This window comes from Oratosquilla oratoria, chromosome 23 (assembly GCF_046742065.1).
Source record: "Oratosquilla oratoria isolate Oo_2021 chromosome 23, ASM4674206v1, whole genome shotgun sequence".
Taxonomy (NCBI): Eukaryota; Metazoa; Arthropoda; class Malacostraca; order Stomatopoda; family Squillidae; genus Oratosquilla; species Oratosquilla oratoria.
The window spans coordinates 22,805,585-22,825,716 of NC_134799.1; the positions used below are offsets into that span (position 1 = coordinate 22,805,585).

The 20,132-nt window shown below is 38.6% G+C and overlaps 1 protein-coding gene across 1 annotated transcript in view; it reads left to right on the forward strand.

Moving 5' to 3' along the window:
• The window catches only part of LOC143038025 (neurofibromin-like), a 421,021-nt gene that overhangs the window by 272,555 nt on the left and 128,334 nt on the right, over positions 1-20,132 (forward strand). The window contains exons 38-43 of the mRNA XM_076206875.1: positions 7,870-8,002; positions 8,148-8,309; positions 14,758-15,016; positions 15,519-15,663; positions 17,268-17,494; positions 19,824-19,957. Coding sequence (XP_076062990.1) covers positions 7,870-8,002; positions 8,148-8,309; positions 14,758-15,016; positions 15,519-15,663; positions 17,268-17,494; positions 19,824-19,957 — 1,060 coding nt within the window. The remainder of the gene's footprint in view (positions 1-7,869; positions 8,003-8,147; positions 8,310-14,757; positions 15,017-15,518; positions 15,664-17,267; positions 17,495-19,823; positions 19,958-20,132) is intronic.

The following is a 20,132-nucleotide window of genomic DNA, read 5'->3' on the forward strand; positions in this document are numbered from 1 at the left end:
GACAGTATCCAGGAAATTAAGAAGTGGAAAGAAAATATTGAAAATAAAGAAATTGCTTTCAAAGAAATAGTCAAGCAGCAAATGCAAGATAATGCAAAAGACACAATCATTCAAGTGATTAACGAAAAAGCAAACTGGGTCAGGGACACAGTAGATAGGAAGAAATGTATTGTGGTTTATGGGCTTAAAGAAAAACAAGGATTGGCGAGGTACATGAGAGAAAAAGAAGAAAAAGAGACAGCAGTAGAAATCCTTAATGAAATTCAGGGGGGAGATAGTGATTCAGGCACAGACTTAGAAGAGACTTACAGAATTGGTCGCTATACTAAGGATAGGAATCGACCTCTAAAGATAAAACTAAGGTCACAAGTGGTAGTAGAAGACATATTTGAAAAAGTAGGTAACTTGGCAAAGAGTGAAAAATACAATAAGATATGGATAAAAAGAGAAATGAGTACTGAGGAATTAGAAAAAGAAAGGGCGCTAAGAGAAGAAGCAAAGGAAAAAAACTTGAAAAGATCGGAGACAGAATGCAAAGAATTCCAGTGGAGAGTAATAGACTTGAGACTAAGACAATGGCGCTTCAAAACGAACAAAACAAGGGAAGAAGAAACCAGGGAGAAGGAAGAAAATTAAAAGTGGCCTATACCAACATTGACGGACTAATTTCGGGACTGAACGAACTCAATGATTATCTGTTAGAAGCAAAACCAGACATAATGGGAATTGTAGAGACTAAACTAAGAGGTGAAATACCATCCACTGTTATCGGACAAGGTTTATACAACTACTGGATAAAAAACAGGGACAAGAAACAGGGAGGGGGAATCATGTTCTTGGCCAAGAAAGACCTAAAGGTGACAAAAATTGCAGAGGGCAAAGGTAATGCTGAATTGATCATGATAAAAGTCGAAGGCAAGAATATGAAGAGTAGAAAGTTTGTGGTGACTTATGTGCCTCCAAAAACAAGCGCTTGGAAAGAAATTGAACATAAAAAAATGCTAGATGACACAAGAAAATCACTCAATGAGATACTAATGGGTAAGGGTAATCTGGTAGTTATGGGGGACTTCAATTGCAAAGAAATTTGTTGGGACAGCATGACAGTGCAAGGAGGAGATGACTCGTGGGGCAATGTACTGCTAGATATGACCATGGAGTACACAATGACCCAATGGGTCCATGAAAACACAAGGTACAGAAATAATGAAGAGCCATCGAAACTAGATCTAATATTTACAACAGAGCCTGAAATAGTGCATAAAGTCCAGTATGAGACACCAATTGGAAAGAGTGACCATGTACTCATCGAAACTATACTAAAGGAAGAAATAGACATAGAGAGGAACGAAAAGCATAGGAAAGGAAGACTGAGGTACAACAAAACAGACTTTACAAAACTAAAGACATTCTTCCGGAATGCAAACTGGGAAATATTTTACAGGGAAGAAACAGCAGTGGAAGAGAAATGGAATATATTGATGGAAAACTACAATGAAGGGGTAAACAGGCATGTACCAAGACAAAAGCGAGAGAGAGAGTACATTAAATGTTGGTTCAACAAAAGATGCAGTGAGGCAAAAGACAGAAGGGACAAAGCTTGGAAAAAGTGGAGAAAAGACAAAAAACAAAGCAAATGGCAAATTTATGTTAACTATAGAAATGAGTACGTTAATGTGAGAAGAGAGGAGAAAAGGAACCATGAGAAGGATATTATAGACAAATGCAAAGAGCAACCCAAACTATTCTATCGGTATGTGAATGGTAAACTTAAAAACAAACAGGAATTGGTGAAACTATGCCAAGGAAACATAGAATACACAGAAGATTTAGAGATGGCCGAAGTCATGAACAATCACTTTAAATCTGTTTTCACCAGAGAGAAAATACCGAATTGTGACATAGACGAAAACAAGAAATCTCCCCTCATGAATGAGTTTACAGCATCACTAAAGGAAATATCAGAACATTTATCAAGGCTGGATGTCAGAAAATCACATGGCCCGGACGGTATTGCAAATTGGATTCTAAAGGAGTGCAAAGAAGAACTAACAGACAAAATACACATCTTAATAAACAGCTCACTCAAAGAAGGAAAGATACCCGAGGACTGGAAAAACGCTAACATTGTACCAATACACAAAGGAGGAAACAAAGAAGAACCCACCAACTATAGGCCAGTATCACTAACAAGCACCATTGCCAAAATTTGTGAGAAAATAATCAAGAATAGATGGGTAAAACATCTGGAAGACAATGACATATTAAACCCAAGACAATTCGGATTCAGACAAGGAAGATCATGCTCCACAAACTTAATATGCTTTTACTCAAGACTAATAGACATAGTGCAAGAAAGAAATGGATGGGCTGATTGTGCATTCCTAGACTTGCAAAAAGCCTTTGACAAAGTACCACACAGAAAACTACTAAAAAAACTGGAACACATAGGAGGAATACAGGGAAACCTACTAAAATGGATAGAGGACTTTCTGACTGGTAGAAAGATGAGAGTAGTGCTCAGAGAAAAATATTCAGACTGGAAAGAGGTGATCAGTGGAGTACCGCAAGGATCTGTGCTGGCACCAATAATGTTTGCTATCTATATGAATGACATGGATGAGGACGTGAACTGCTACATGAGCTTCTTTGCCGATGACGCCAAACTGCTAAGGAAAATAGAAACTGATGAGGACTGTGAAGCACTGCAAGAAGACCTAAATAGGGTATGGAACTGGAGTCAGAAATGGGAAGTGGACTTTAATACTAAGAAGTGTAGCATAATGGAGTTTGGAAAAAGCAAAAACAGAATATCAGGAAAATATACAATTGGAACCAAAGAAGTAAAGAAAGTAGGATCCGAAAAAGATTTGGGAGTAATTATCACGAACGACCTGTCCTATGATATACAGATTAACAAAATTGTCGGGGAGACTTACAATTTGCTAAGATCAATAAAAGTGGCGTTTACATACTTGGACGAAGACATGATGAAAAAAATATTGGTTACATTGATAAGGCCTAGATTAGAGTATGCAGCGACATTGTGGTCCCCCAGTACCAAAAAGAATATAAAGAAAATAGAAAGAATCCAAAGAGCAGCTACAAAAATGGCACCTGCACTTGCAAACCTATCATACGAAGAGAGATTGGCTAAACTGGAGTTACCGACACTGGAGCAAAGAAGAGAGAGAGGTGACCTATTGACCATCTACAGAATCATGAAAGGCACAGAGGTACTCGATAGTGAGAACTTACTTAACTGGGACAAAAGAAACACAAGAGGACATGGAAAGAAAATAAAAAAACATAGCTATAGAAGAGAACTGAAGAAAAACAGTTTTCCTCATAGAGTTTTGGACACTTGGAACAAACTGGACAATGAAATAGTATGCGCAAAAACCATTCATGAGTTTAAAAACAAACTAGACACTGCAAGATACAAAGGCGGGACAACACGAGCATAGCTCCCCTTCCCGCAAAATACAACTAGGTAAATACAACTAGGTAAATACACACTTCAAAGAACGGACGGCTTAGAAGACGTTCTGAAGAAAAGTGAAGTTTCGTGGATCCCAAAACAAAGGAAGTGCCTATTGTATTTACAGGGTGGGGGGAAATTGCTCGTGGTGTAGGGAAAGTAAAGAAAAAGGAGAAGGGGAGGGATTACTGAGGGAAATGGAAGGAAATGAGGAAGGTGAGGACTTGGCCCAGGCAGGCAGACGAAATCTAAACAAACGAGGTCCGGACCAATTTAGCGATGACGAAATGTCTAACAAAAATGTAAAGATTAGAAGTATAGATAAGAGCAATACAGTAGAAGATGATGAGAATATTTTCCAGGGATTTAAAGAGGGTGGGGGGGACACAACCCCCACCCCACCCCCCCGATTAACAAGACTAAAAGAGAAACTCGATAAGATGATCGAGCACTGGGAATTTAGGTTCGGTCACGTTAACAACATTGTGCAGAGGGTTGAAAAATTGGAAGAACTAGAGAAGGCGAACAAAAACTTAACCAAGGAAATTGAAGAATTAAAAAAACAGTTAAAAGAAGTAAAAGAAGAGAATAAAGTCTTAAAGGAGAATAATAAGGAGAACAAGGAGGGTTGGAAAAAAATCCAAGAAAATAGCAAAGTTGCATTCACTGACATAATCAAACAGCAAATGAATGAACAAACTGAAGACTCAGTTATTAAAGTGATGAGACAGAAGGAGAATATAGTAAGAGACTTAGCAGATAGAAAGAAATGTATAATTATACTAGGAATGGAAGAGAAACATAACCCAGATAGAACCACAAGAACCAAAGAGGAAAATTAAAAAATAAGAAATTTACTAGAATTAGTTCAGGAAGATGAGCTAGAAATAATGAAACAAATCGAAGAGAAATTCAGGCTTGGGAAATATAGTACAGACAAGACCAGACCAATTAAGATTAAATTCAGGTCACAAACGACGGCAGAGAATATCTTATCCAAAACAGGGAAACTAGCAACAAGTGAACAATATAAAAAGGTATGGATAAAAAGGGAAATGAATAAAGAGGAAAGAGAGGAGGAAATAAGGAATAGACATGAAGCTAAGAAAAAAAAAAACGACGCCAGAACGGAGACAGAAAAACAAGAATTCTACTGGAGAGTAGTGAATATGAAATTGAAGAAATGGAACATAAAAGAGAGAAACACAAAGAAACAGAGAATACAATGGAAATAACAGAAAGTTAAGAGTATCCTACACAAATATAGATGGATTAATAACAGGACTGAATGAACTGAACAAATATCTGAAAGAAAAAGATCCGGACATAGTGGGAATTGTTGAGACAAAATTAAAAGACCCACTACCACCCAACAGCATAGAACACAATGCATATAATTATTGGATTAGAAACAGAAAGATAAAACAAGGGGGTGGAGTTATGTTCCTGACTAAGAAGGATATAAACGTGAAGAGAGTCACATATGGGAAGAATAGAGTAGAGATGATTATGATAGAAGTAGAAGATAGAGATAAGAAGAGCAGAAAGTTTGTAATAAACTACGTGCCCCCAAAAACAGCCTCATGGGAAGAGAATGAACATAAAAGCATGTTAGAAGAGACAAGAGTAACACTAAACGAGATAATGGAAGATGGAGGAAGAATAGTTATGATGGGCGACTATAATTGCAAAGAAATATGCTGGGAAGAGATGACCGTAAAGGGTGGAGAAGACTCATGGGGAAGTGTTCTACTTGAGATGATTACTGACCACACAATGACACAATGGATCCAAGAGAACACTAGGTATAGAAATGAAGAAGAACCATTGAGACTAGACCTAATAATCACATCAGAACCTAAAATAGTGGAAAAGATAGAATACCAGGCACCAATAAGCAAAAGTGACCACATATTGATAGAACTAGAACTAAATGAGAAAAAATACCTGAAAAGAAATGAACAATATAGAAAAGGAAGATTGATGTATGAAAAAACAAATTTTGATCAAATAAGAGAATTCTTCCAAAATGAAAACTGGGAAAGAATACACAAAGAAGATACAACAGTAGAAGAGAAATGGAATATTTTCACAAAAATCTATAAGAAAGGAGTAGAAAAGTATGTCCCAAGACAAAAACAAGAAAAATAATATGTAAAATGCTGGTACATCAAAAGTTGTAGGGAGATAAAAGACAAAAGAGACAAAGCTTGGACCAAATGGAAGAAAAACAAAAGACCAGAAAAATGAAAAATATATACTTGTTATAGAAATGAATATGTACAAGCGTGCAGAGAGGAAAAGGGAAAATATGAAAAAGATGTCATAGAAAAATGTTAAGGTCAACCAAAACTACTATACAGATTTGTAAACAACAAACTGAAAAACAAACAAGATTTGGAGAAATTAAGACAAGGAGGAGTTGAATACACAGAGGAAATTGAAATGGCGGAAATTATGAACAAACATTTTAAATCAGTGTTTACAAGGGAGAACATACAACCTGAAGAGATCGAATGGAAAGAGAAAGTCCCCCCTATGAAAGAAATAGAAGTAACAAAGAATGAAATATTGAACCACTTGAGTAATCTTGATGTCAGAAAATCACATGGACCAGAAGAAATAGCAAACTGGATTTTGAAAGAATGCAGGAATGAACTAGCAGACATAATACATAGCATAATAAACAGTTCCTTGAAAGAAGGTAAAGTTCCAGAAGATTGGAAAAAAGCAAATATAGTACCTATATATAAAGGAGGAAATAAAGAAGACCCTAACAACTATAGGCCAGTCTCTCTAACAAGTACAATAGCAAAAATTTGTGAAAGAATTGTCAAAAATAGATGGGTAAAATATTTAGAAAAAAACAACGTGCTCAATCCAAGGCAATTTGGATTCAGACAAGGACGATCATGCGTCACCAATTTAATATGTTTCTATTCAAGACTAATAGATGTAATACAAGAAAGAGATGGATGGGCTGATTGTGCATTTCTAGACCTAAAAAAAGCTTTTGACAAAGTACCACATAAGTTGCTTAAGAAATTAGAAACTGAAGGAGGAATACAGGGCAAACTGCTAAATTGGATGGAAGACTTTTTGCAAGAAAGAAAAATGAGAGTAGTGATAAGAGATCAACACTCAAAATGGGATGAAGTAATAAGCGGTGTTCCACAAGGAACAGTTCTGGCCCCAATAATGTTTGCTATATATATTAATGATATGGATGAAGGAATTGAAAGCTATATGAGCTTTTTTGCAGATGATACAAAACTATTGAAAAAAGTGAACACGGAAGAAGATTGTGAATCACTACAAAGAGATCTAAATATAGTAGAGGAATGGAGTAGGAAGTGGGAGATGGAGTTCAATACAAAAAAGTGTAGTATAATGGAATTTGGAAAAAGTAAAAACAGAATAACAGGATCATATAAATTGGGAGAAGAAGGAATAAAAAAAGTAGAAAATGAAAAGGACCTGGGAGTCATTGTTATGAATAATATGTCACCTGAAAAACATAAATAAGATTTTTGGAGAAACCTATAATTTAATAAGAACAGTCAAAGTTGCATTTACACACCTGGATGAAGAAATGGTGAAGAAAATTCTAAACACCCTGATAAGACCAAGATTGGAATATGCAGCAACGATATGGTCGCCAAGTGCAAAAATATGCCTAAAAAAACTTGAAAGAATACAAAGAGCAATTACAAAATTGGCACCAACACTCTCAAAACTATCATATGAAGAGAGACTAGCAAAACTTGAACTACAGACACTAGAGCAAAGAAGAGAGAGAGGAGATTTGATAGCTATTTACAGAATCATGAAAGGCATAGAAATTATTGATAGAGAGAATCTGATAAAATGGGATGACAGAAATACAAGAGGACATGGAAAGAAAATAAAAAAAGACAGCTATAGAAGAGATGTGAAAAAGAACAGCTTTCCTCACAGAGTAATAGACAGTTGGAACAAGTTAGATGAGAAAGTGGTGTGTGCAAAAACAATACATGAATTTAAAAATAGTTTAGATAAAATGAGATACGAAAACGGGACCCCACGAGCATAGCTCCCCTTCCCGTAAAATACAACTAGGTAAATACAACTAGGTAAATACACACACACACACATATATGAACACATTTTATGTCCCTTCTATCTCAGTAGCTCATGGATGAAGGGACAAAGGCTAATCACATTTACTATTAATATATACCAAACCCCATTTCCTCCTCATAAGGGGATGGTTAATTGAAAGCATCCACCCAGTACATAAGCATGAATACTTGTTTAATACTCCTGTAGTCTTAACATTAATTAATAAGGCAGCTAAACTTAGTGCATATTCTTTAAATGCAACTCATACATAACTAATTTTTTGGTAGATTTTGCCGGCACCAGGATGACACAAAAAGGGGCAAAGTAGCTATGATCCTGGACAAACTGATTACATTGACCATTGAAGAAGTGGAGATGTACCCGTCCATCCAGGCAAAAATTTGGGGCAATATTGGGCAGGCAAGTAGTCGTGCTTGGATTAATGAAATTCTGCATGGACAATGTTTATTTATGAATCTGTCATAATGCAGATTGTAGAACTTTGTTTTACTTTTTAGGTTAATATTTTCATACGAGTTGGTGTTATTGAATGTTTCTTTTTCAGGTATCGGAGTTGATAGACATGGTGCTTGACTCCTTCATCAAACGATCAGTTACTGGTGGCCTGGGGTCAGCACAGGCAGAGATCATGGCTGACACAGCTGTGGCTCTTGCCTCAGCTAATGTTGCTCTTGTAGCTCGCAAAGTTATAGGAAGGCTTTGTAGAGTAAGTAATGATTTTATAACAAGAAACATAACCACTTCTCTAGTGTTCTAGATGTAGAAATCATTCCAGACTTATTTTTACTACAAGAATAGAAGAGCCTGTTTTAGAAATAGAAAAGGAGAGAGCAAGTGGTTTGAGTTTATTGAGGTGGGAGTTTATTGGGGTTGTCATGTTGCTGTTCAATGTGTATATGGATGGGATGGTGTGGGAGGTAAATGCAAGGGTAATGGGCAGGGGACGAGATAATAAAAAAAATGGAGATAAATGGGAGGTGAGTCAGTTGTTGTTTGCCAATGACACTGCACTTGTGGCAGGGTCAAAGGGAGGATTAAGGGAGTTAGTGATGGAGTTTGGGAAAGTATGTGAAAGGAGAAATTTGAAGATAAGTGTGAGTAAATGTAAGGTGATGAGATGTAGAATGGGAGTTGATGGTAGTGAGCTGGAAGTAATTCTTAAAGGAGAGAAGATGGAGGAAGTGAGTAGGGTTAGGTATTTAGAGTTGCATTTGGCAGAAAAGGGAAGAGTGAAGGTGGAGTTTCATTGTAGGTTGTGAAAAGTAAGTAAATGTCTTTGGGGATTAAAAAGTGTCATGAGAAATAGGTATCTGGAAATGGATGCAAAGTGGAGATTACATTTTACCCAATTGTATCTTATGCAAAGGGGGAGCTAAGCTCATGGTGTCCCGTCTTTGTATCTCTCCATATTCAGTTTGCTCTTAAATTCTTGTATTCTTTTTGCACACACTGTTTTTTCATCCAATGTGTTCCATACATCTACCGCTCTGTGGATAAAGCTGTTCTTTTTCAGGTCTCTTCTATAATTGTTCTTTTTAAGCTTCTTTCCATGTTCTCTTGTGTTTCTCTTATCCCATCCTTCAGCATCTCATTTAATGAATGCCTTGTATCTTCTAACATTTATTAATGCTGTCCCTCTTTCCAAGAGCCTGTTTTTGGGGGCACATAAGTCACCACAAATTTTCTACTTTTCATGTCGCTGTCTTCAACTTTTATCATGATCATTTCCACACTGTTTTTACCCTCTGTAACCTTCATCACATTTAAGTATTTCAGGGCCAAAAAATGATTCCTCCACTCTCTCATTTCTGTTTTGAATCGAATAATTATATAACCCACGTGCAACACTAAAATAGGAGAAATTATATAACCCATGTGTGTGTATTTACTTAGTTGTATGTTATGGGAAGGGGGTGCTAAGCTCAAGTTGTCCCATCTTTGTATCTCCCCATATCCAGTTTGCTCTTAAATTCTTGTGTTGTTTTTGCGCACACTGTTTTTCATCCAGTGTGTTCCATACAAAGACACATGAAATTATTAAAAAAAAAACTGGAACATATAGGAGATATACAAGTGAACCATCTAAAATGGATGGAGGACTTCCTGATTGGTAGAAAGATGAGAGTAGTGCTCAGAGAAAAATATTCAGGTTGGAAAGAGGTGATCACTGGAGTACTGCAAGGATCTGTATTGGCTCCAATAATGTTTGCTATTTATGTGAATGACATGGATCATGATGTGAAATGTTACATGAGCTTCTTTGCCCACAATGCCAAACTGTTAAGGAAAGTAAAAGCTGGAAAGGATTGCGAATCACTGCAGGAAGACCTGAATAAGGTATGGAACTGGAGTCAGAAATAGGAAGTGGACTTCAATATTAACAAGTGTAGCATAATGTAGTTTGGAAAAAGCAAACAGAATATCAGGACAATATAAAATTGGAACCAAGGAGATTTAGAATGAGAGATCCGAAAAAGATTTGGGTGTGATTATCTCAAACGACTTGTTCTATGATAAACAGATAGAACAAAATTGTCAGAGAATCCTGCAACTTGCTAAGATCAATAGAAGTGTCATTTACATATTTGGACGAAGAAATTATTAAGAAAAATATTGGTCACACTGATAAGGCCTAGACATTGTGGTCACCTAATTCCAAAAAGAATATAAAGAAAATAGAAAAAATCCAGAGAGCAGCCACAAAAATTGCACCTCCACTTGCAAACTTGTCATATGAGGAGAGATTGACTAAGCTGGAGTTACCGACTCTGGAGCAAAGAGAGAGGTGACCTACTGACCATCTACAGAATCATGAAGGGCACAGAAATACTCGATAGAGAGGACTTGTTAAACTAGGACAAGAGAAGCACAAGAGGACATGGAAAGAAAATCAATAAACATAGCTACAGAAGAGATCTGAAGAAAAAAAAAAAAAATTCCACATAGAGTGGTGGAAACTTGGAACAATCTGGACAATGAAATAGTGTGCACTTAAACCATTCATGAGTTGAAGAGCAAACTAGACACTGCGAGATACAAAGGTGGGACACCACGAGCATAGCTCCCCTTCCCACAGAATACAACTAGGTAAATACATCTACCACTCCAATGACAAGATTCTTGTCATTTGGTCAAATAAAACAAAAAATCATAAAACACCAAAATGTTTGATCAAACACCAGAAAAATATTACGTCAGTCCTCGTGTGGTCAATTGACTGACGTCATATTTTTCTGTGTTTGATCAAACATTTTGGTGTTTTATGATTTTTTGGTTTATTTGACCAAATGACAAGAATCTTGTCATCGGAGTTGAATGGGTTAAGCTTCTTTCCATGTCCTCTTGTGTTTCTTTTATCCTAATTTAGTAAGTCTTCTCTGTCAAGGACTTCCATGCCTTTCATAATTCTGTAGATGATCAACAAGTCACCTCTCCTCTGTTCCAGAGTTGGCAACTCCAATTTTAACCATCTTTCCTCATATGAGAGTTTTGATAGTTCTGGGACCATCCTCGTAGCCACTCTCTGGATTCTGTCAATCTTCTTTATATGTTTTTTTTGTATTGGGTGATGACAGTGTTGCTGCATACTCCAATTTAGGTCTCATCAATTTGACTAGTATTTTCTTTACCATTTCTTCATCCAAGTAGGTAAAAGCCACTTTTATTGATCTTAATAAGTTATAGGTTTCACCGACAATTTTGTTTATATGTTTGCCAGGGGACATATCTTTTGTGATGATCACTCCCAAGTCTTTTTCAGATCCCTCTTTCTTTACTTCTTTTTCTCCAATTTTATATATTCCTGATATCCCTCATCCATGTCATTCACATAAATGGCAACCATTATTGGAGCCAGCACTGATCCTTGTGGGACTCCACTAATGACTTCTTCCCAAGTAGAAGTCTTATCTCTGAGCACCACCCTCATTTTTCTTCCATGCAAAAGTCCTCCATTTCAATTGTTTACCTTGTATCCCTTCTACAGTTTCCGGTTTTCTTAGTAGTTTTTTGTGAGGAACTTTATCAAAAACTTTTTGTAGATCTAGGAAAGTGCATTATCTTCCCTGTCTAAATCCAAATTGTCTCAGATTCAGTATATTATTCCCCTCCAGGTGTTTTATCCATCTACTTTTAATGACGTTTTTGCAGATTTTAGCTACTGTGCTTGTAAGGGAAACCAGTCTGTAATTTGTTGGATATTCTTAATTCCTCCTTTATAAATTTGTACAATATCAGCGTTTTTCCAGTCTTCTGGCATTTTTCCTTCATTGAGCATATGTAGTTGTATATGAGTTACCCCCGCATTCTGTGAACTGGTTTGATCATGTTTTCTGTGTTTATTATTACTCAAAGTAAAAGAGAACAAGTAATACAGTACTGTAGTGACTTTGTCTTATAATGCAAGTAGTGGGATAAATTGTACACATGACAACCGATACTTTGCTCGAGAATTTGACTAGTACTGAAGTGGTTAACCACTTCAGTACAAGTCAAATTCTTGTGTGCAGCATCACTACTACTTGGACTATAAAATATAAAATCACTGCTGTATTACTCATTCTCTTTTACTCTGAGTAATAATAAACACAAAACATGATCAAACCAGTTCACAGAATCCAGAGGTAACTACAAAAAATATATATTATCAAGACACCCACATAGGCATCATCATACTCAAGTGGTTAAGCAGCAGGGAATATAAAATGGAAGTTGGAAATGGTTAAAGAAAATGGAGAAAAGTGGGAGGTGAGCCAGCTGTTGTTTGTGGACGACACTGCGCTTGTGGCAGGATCGGAGGAGGGATTGAGGAAGTTGGTGACAGAGTTTGGGAGAGTACCGTATTTTTCGGACCATAAGGCGCACCCGTAATTTGCTATTCCCTGTCCTTACATAAGGTGCACCTCGTCTTGTCATCGGATAATCATGCATATGTGAGTGCATTCAGAACAACATTTTCGTTGTTGAATGAGAAAAATCGGTTGGGATTTAGCAAAATTACAAAAATAGATGATCTATATTTTTATTTTGATCAGTGAAATCAGACCACCTCCATGAACGGTCTGCCCTGCCAATACTCCTAAAAAACAACAAACACGTTACGGGAATTGTGGGGAATAAAACCAACATTAGCAGTTTTATTCCCGGAATTCTCTATTCACTTAAAAACACAAAATTACAAATGAAGGTAAATTTTTAGTTTCGACCATGGGCGCAATATAGCAATAAAAAATTAGTTATTAATTTTGTAAATTATAATGTATCAACGTAATATGCAATTTTGTGAGCGGAAATAACAAAAAATGTGCTGAAACAGATTTCGTAAGTAACGAAGTCGTGTCGGACGAATGGTACGCCATGTTTATGATAGATGCCGACGTCGAAGATATGAAAGGGTGATAAATTCGTCTAACCTAACCTGTGTTTAATAAATCATTACCTGTAAATTAAATGTCATCCGTCTTGTCCTCGTTGTCGTCGTCGTGAGAGACGTTGGCGTCCCGATCCTATGCTACCGACTTCGTTCATTAGCATATTTGCTTGTAGCAAGGTTTTTTTTTCATTTCCGCCCACAAAATTGCATATTACGTTAATACATTTTATTTTCCAAAATTAATAATTAATTTTATATTGCTATATTGCGCCCATGATCGAAACTAAACAAAATACCCAAATGACTACAGTCTGAGTGGAGCGAGACTATACCAATGCAAAATGGCTGTCTGTGTTGTGGACGCTATCATGTCATAGCCATGATAGCGTGAATGAATGCTGTGGCATGGACCCGAAAACTGTCGAAGTTTTCGCAATTTTCTTGTCAAGATACATGCATCTTGGTTATAACTTGGTTGTAACTTTTGCTAGGCCTATCATGCACTGTCGCCGTCGGCAGGCTAGCTACGAAACGTGTCAAAATAGTACGTCACTATCCGAGGCATTTTTTTGCACTGAAGCCACACATAAGGCACACCGCACGATAAGGTGCACCACCCGATTTTGGCCAATTTTAAGGATTTTTCCCGCGCCTTATGGTCCGAAAAATACAGTATGTGATAGAAGAAAGCTAAAGATAAATGTGGGTAAAAGTAAGGTGATGAGATGTACAAGGGGTGAAAGTGGCAGTAGACTGGAAGTGAGCATTAAGGGAGAGCGACTGGAGGAAGTGGATAGTTTTAGATACTTGGGTGCAAATGTGGCAGGAAAAGGTGGAGTGAAGGTGGAGGTAGAATGTAGATTGAGAGAAGCGAGTAAATGCCTTGGTGGATTAAGAGTGTAATGAGGAATAGACATTTGGGAATGGATGCTAAGAGGAGACTATGTGAAGGAGTGATTGTGCCAACAGCACTGTATGGGGCAGAAACATGGAACATAAGAGAAGAAGAGAGAAGGAGTTTGAATGTGTTTGAGATGAGGTGTCTGAGAAGTATGATGGGGGTTACTAGGCTAGATAGAGTGAGAAATGAGGAGGTGAGGAGGAGAACAGGGGTGGAAAAGGAGCTGGGAGATAGGGTTGATGAAAGAATATTAGGATGGTTTGGACACATGGAAAGAATGAGTGAAGAAAGACTAGTAAAAGAGGTATGGAAGGCAGATGTGGAGGGAGTGAACATGAGGGGACGTCCTTGGTTGTGGTGGAGGGTTGGGGTGATGGGGGCTTTGGGGAAGAGGGGAATGTCTGTTGAGGAAGGACAGGAGAGGACAGAAGACAGGGGTGAATGGAGAATGGTTGTATATGGATGATGTTGTGATTGCATGAGGTGGAATGGGCGGGGGGATGGGGGATGAGGTAGTATGTGTGAGCAAAATTTGACGCAGCCCGAAGGGATTTCTCCCCGTCTTCTCCTTTTATGCAATGGGGGGACGCAGAGGGTGGGTCACCAATTTAATGAAGCAGCCTTGCTGTGGATGTGCTGTGTCTTGCGACACTGCTTGTGACCCAGGGCAATGGACAAGGTGCAGGGATGACCCATCATCCAGGAGGGCTCAGATAAGAGGGAGAGTGGAGGGGTGTGAAGTGTATTCAGGGATGGAATGGGTGGAAATGATTTTATGCCTTTCCCTTTTTGGCTACCTCCCTTGTAAAGGGGTAAAAGCCTTGGTATATGTATGTATGTAGCTACCTTTTGTAATGATTTAATTTTGCTTTTTATTTACAGGTGATAGACAAGACATGCAACTCACCAACAGCCACTTTAGAACAACATTTGATGTGGGATGACATTGCCATTCTGGCTCGTTATCTACTCATGCTGTCCTTCAACAATTGCCTAGATGTTGCTCGCCACCTGCCCTACCTCTTCCACATCATCACTTTTCTCGTGTGTACAGGACCAGTGTCCATGCGAGCTTCAACCCATGGTCTTGTAATAAATATCATCCACTCCCTATGTACCTGCACCAAGCCCACATTTTCAGGTATATATTTCAATGTTGAGTTAGGGGGTGGGGGATGGGGGAGAGTAGGGAAAGGTTATGTGTGGATGATATTTTTGACACAGTCTGAAGGGATTTCTCTCAGTCTTCTCCATTTTCTGCATGAGGGGACATAATGAGGAGTCTTTGATTAAATGAAACAGCCATGTTGTGGATGTGCTCTGTCTTGCTGCATTGCTTCTGATTCAGGGCAGTGGGTAGGAGACAGGGATGACCCTTCATTAATGAGGAGTTATGATGAAAGGGAAACAAGGGTGATGGCTAGGAGTAAAATGGATGAGAGCAGGTGCATACCTTTTGACATGGCTACCAACCATACAAGGGGGAAAAAGCCCTTGGTATCTGGATAGATTTCAATATTTTTGTAAACCAGGTTAAATGTAGATACATACATGAATATAAATTTTATTGCATGTGTAATTGAACTGATTTGTATTGATGCAGGTTCTCTGATCATTTCTACATGAATTTATCAATTTTTCAGAAGAAACTCAAAGAGTTCTCCGACTTTCCTTGGATGAATTTTCACTGCCCAAGTTTTACCTCCTCTTCGGCATCAGCAAAGTAAAATCTGCCGCCGTCACTGCCTTTAGGTCTTCCTATAGACACACGGGGGAAAGAGGGATAAGGTATGTAAGATGAAAACCATGTGATGTTATGATATTGTACAAGTATGAGGAGGTGAGGAGAGTGGGGGTGAAAAGGGAGTTGGGAGGTAGGGTTGATGAAAGAGTACTGGGATGGTTTGAATGCATGGAAAGAATGTGTGATGAAAGATTAGTTATAGAGGTGTGAAAAGCAGAGGTGGAGGATGTGAACATGAGAACATGAGGGGGTGACCAAGGATGAGATGGATGGATAGAATTAAAGGGGCATTGGGAAAGAGGGGAATGTGTTTAGGAAAACAGGGAGAAGATAGAAGATACGGGTGAGTGGAGAATGATTGAGTATGGATGATGCTGTGATGCATGAAAGGGGGTGGATGGGGTATAGGGGGGTGAGGGAGGGAATATGTGTGAATGATCTTTTGGTGCAACCCAAAGAGATTTCTTCCAGATTTCTTCTGTATTTGCTTCTGATCCAGGGTAGTGGGTGAGATGCAGGGATGACCCATCATCCAGGAGGAGCCAAAAAAAGAGGGATGGAGGGGTAGTGAATGGGAGTGGAGTATGTGGGGATGAAATTGGTTAGAGTGGATTTATGCTTTTGACTTTGGCTAACTCCCTTGTAAGGAGGAAAGAGAATTTGGCTTTGATGGGCTTCCCTCATAAGGGGGAAGCCCTTGGTATATAGATGCTATATATAGAGAAATAAAATGAAAATTATAGGCATCCAATTGTGAAAGAACCCTCAGTCCTACACACCCATCTCATTACATATGCAAATGCAACCAATTGAACAAAAAAATACAGCACCTGCAGCATACTGCTCATACAATTACAGCATCCTGACATCAGCACTACATAATACATCCATACATGCATACTCAAATCACAAAAGAAGCACTTCAAGACCACAAATTTTTCTATGACAGCAAACTGCTGCTGATATTAATTCTACATAAAAATCCCATCTGGGAGAAGCAAGAACCACACTAACAAGACTACTTTCAGTCTAGCACTAAAATAACCCAACACTAATGCCAACACAGAATAGGCCTGGGCACAGAGACAATCTGCCTTGAATGTGAGCATCACACAGAAATTTGTCCCTCAGGGCTACATCTTGTGAAGGAAGGTGAGGTTGTTAACTACTTCACTCCGGGCCAAAATCTTGCGGGCAGCATTAGCTGCCAGACATACGATGCTGTGTCATAATACTCGCATCATAAAAAATAGTCACCGCTTATATCGATCGTTCTCTCTTTCATTCGTGAATCTTGATAACCATAGAAAATGTGATGAAGCCAGTTTAGAGAGTATGTCAGTTGCACAGGGACAACTACAATAAATATAATCAAGATGCCAATATGGCAGCCTTGCGTATCCACTTGCTCCTCATGCCGCCTATGTAGGCGGCACCGTATGGAAGAGGTTAACAGGTTTCAAAGATGAATGGGAGAGAAATGTTTTCTCATTACATTCATCCTGTAGAACTACCACATGGTGATACCCATTATTGTATCCTTACTACAGTTTGCTCTGTAGGGAATTAACAATTTCTTGCTAATGTTGCTTAACTCGTCATATTTATTCTCATTTCCTAGTTCTCTATTTTTGTCTCCCACTCATAGATTCGGTGCTGACCGTAGTTTGTCAGGAACGACAGGAGATCGGGAACGAATGTCTTTAACTTCTTTGGAGACAATTACTGATGCATTGCTGGAGATGATGGAAGCTTGTTTAAGAGATGTACCTGAATGTGATTGGCTCCAGACATGGACAGGCTTAGCAAAACGCTTTGCTTTCCAGTACAACCCAGCCCTCCAACCCAGAGCGCTCATAGTATTTGGCTGTATCAGTAAGTATTTTTATTTTATAAATTTGTGCTATCATTAAAGAGTCATGTGGTTCATAGTAGGAAAAATTATGTATTTTTCATCAGCCATAATTCATGTGTCTTACTGCATTGTTTCTGACCTAGGGCAGTGGGCAAGATGCAGGGATGACCTGTCATCCAGGAGGAGCCAAGAAAAAAAGGGTGGGAGATATGGTGAATGGGAGTGGAGTATATGGGGATGAAATGGGTGGGAATGGATTTATGTCTGACTTTGGTTATCTTCCTTGTAAGTGGGAAAAAGCCCTTGGTATATGTATTTACCTACTTGTATTTTACGGGAAGGGGAGCTATGCTCTTGGTGACCCGTTTTTGTATCTCACAAGATCAAGTTTGTTCTTAAATTCTTGTATTGTGTTTGCATATATATATACATATACCAAAGGCTTTTCCCCCCCCTTACTTGGGTGGGGTAGCCAAAAAGAAAAAGGCATAGAAACCACTCCCACCCATTCCATTCCCTACATATTCCACTCCCCTCCACTTCCTCCCTCTTATCTAGGCACCTCCTGGATGACGGGTCATCTCTGCATCCCGTCCACACATTATTTTTTCGTCCAATTTGTTCTATATTTACCTAGTTGTATTATACGGGAAGGGGAGCTATGCTCGTGGTGACCCATTTTTGCATCTCGCAAGATCAAGTTTGTTCTTAGATTGTTGTTTTGTGTTTGCACACACTATTTCTTCATCCAATTTGTTCCATACATCTATCACTCTATGTGGGAAGCTGTTCTTTTTCAGGTCTCTTCTATAGTTATCCTTTTTGAGTTTTATTGCATGTCCTTGTTTTCCCTCTGTCCTGTTTTAATAGGTCCTCTCTATCAAGGCATTCTTTTCCTTTCATAATTCTGTAGATGGTTATCAGGTCCCCTCATTCTCTTCTGTGTTCCAGGTTTGGCAATTCCAGTTCGGCCAGTCTTTGTATGTTAGGTTTGCAAATGTTGGAACCAACTTTGTCATTGCTCTTTGTATTCTTTCTAATTTTCTTATATTCTTTTTTGTACTGGGTGACCATATCAGTGCTGCATATTCCAGTTTTGGCCTTATCAGTGTTTGTAATATTTTCTTGATCATTTCCTTATCCAGGTATTTGAAGGCCACTTTTATTAATCTCAACAAATTGTATGTTTCTCCGACTATTTTATTTATATGTTTATCTGGCGACATCTCTTTGGTGATGATTACTCCTAGGTCCCTTTCAGAATTGACTTTCTTTACTTCTTTTCCATCAATTTTATACCGTCCTGATATTCTCTTCTTGCTTCTTCCAAATTCAATTATACTGCACTTTTTGATGTTGAATTCTACCTCCCATCTCTTGCTCCACTCTGAAACTTTGTTCATATCCCTCTGCAATGAGTCACATGAGGGGATGGAGAGGGGGGTCATCAGTTAAATGAAGAGGCCTTGCTATGGATGTGCTGTGGCTTGCTACATTGCTGCTGACGCAGGGCAGTGGGCGAGATGCAGGGATGATCCGTCATCCAGGAGGAGCCAAGAAAAGGGGGATGGAGGGGTGATGAATGGGAACGGAGTATGAGGGGATGGAATGAGTGGGAGTGGATTTATGCCTTTGACTTTGTTTACCTCCCATGTAAGGGGGTAAAAGCCCTCAGTATATGTATGTATGTACATATGTGTATTTTTCTTCATAATGTGTAGATATATAGATAGAACTTCCTTGGCTAGAACTTTGTTTATAGCCCTTCCTATCTATCCCCTATGTGTTCTTACTTAATTTCCATCCTTTGTTTACTCAGTGATGTTTGCACTTACAAAATAAAGAGCTTTTGTTCCAGAGTAAGGCTAGTCATGGGTGGGGGAATCCGATTTTTACCTGCTTAAGAGTCTAGGTTTGGAATTTGATTAATCTTTATAATTAATATGTAATAAAGTACATACATACATACATACCAAAGGCTTTTTCACCCTTACATGGGGGGGGGGGGGTAGCCAAAAAGAAAAAGGCATAGAAATCCCACCCACCCATTTCATTTCCCATATATTCCACTCCCCTCCACCCTGCATGTAATAAAGTAATGGGGGTAAACCAGCTTTGGCTCTTGGACCCTGCAGTGGGGGTGCTGTTTCTTCCTGCATTACTTCTGATCCAGGCAATTGGTGGGGGAGAGGGTTAGCCCTTCATCCACAAGGAGCTAAGATAAAAGGGTAAAGAAATGAGTGTTGGATAGGTGAAAGATGGGTTGCCTTGGTTGGCTACCTCCCTTAGAAGAAGAAAGAAGCCTTTTTGGACATAAGTAAAGATTATGATATATTTCCATTGATCCAGGCAAGAGCATCGTGGACCATGACATAAAACAACTCCTGCGCATTCTTGTCAAGGCCCTCGAGAGCTTTTCCGACACTACGCTTATCGACTCCATTGTCATGTGCCTCACCAGACTCCAGCCCCTCCTCAGGCCGGTAGGTTAATTTATACATGTTCAGACAGCTGGCAATGACAGGTAGAATCTGGAGATCATATAATGATAATAATTGTTGTGTCAAGTTTCACAGACTTTCAAGTTAAACCAGCATTCCCACAATTACTGGTAATGGCTCTCAGGCCCTCCTGTAGATATTGTCAATTGTCAACTTT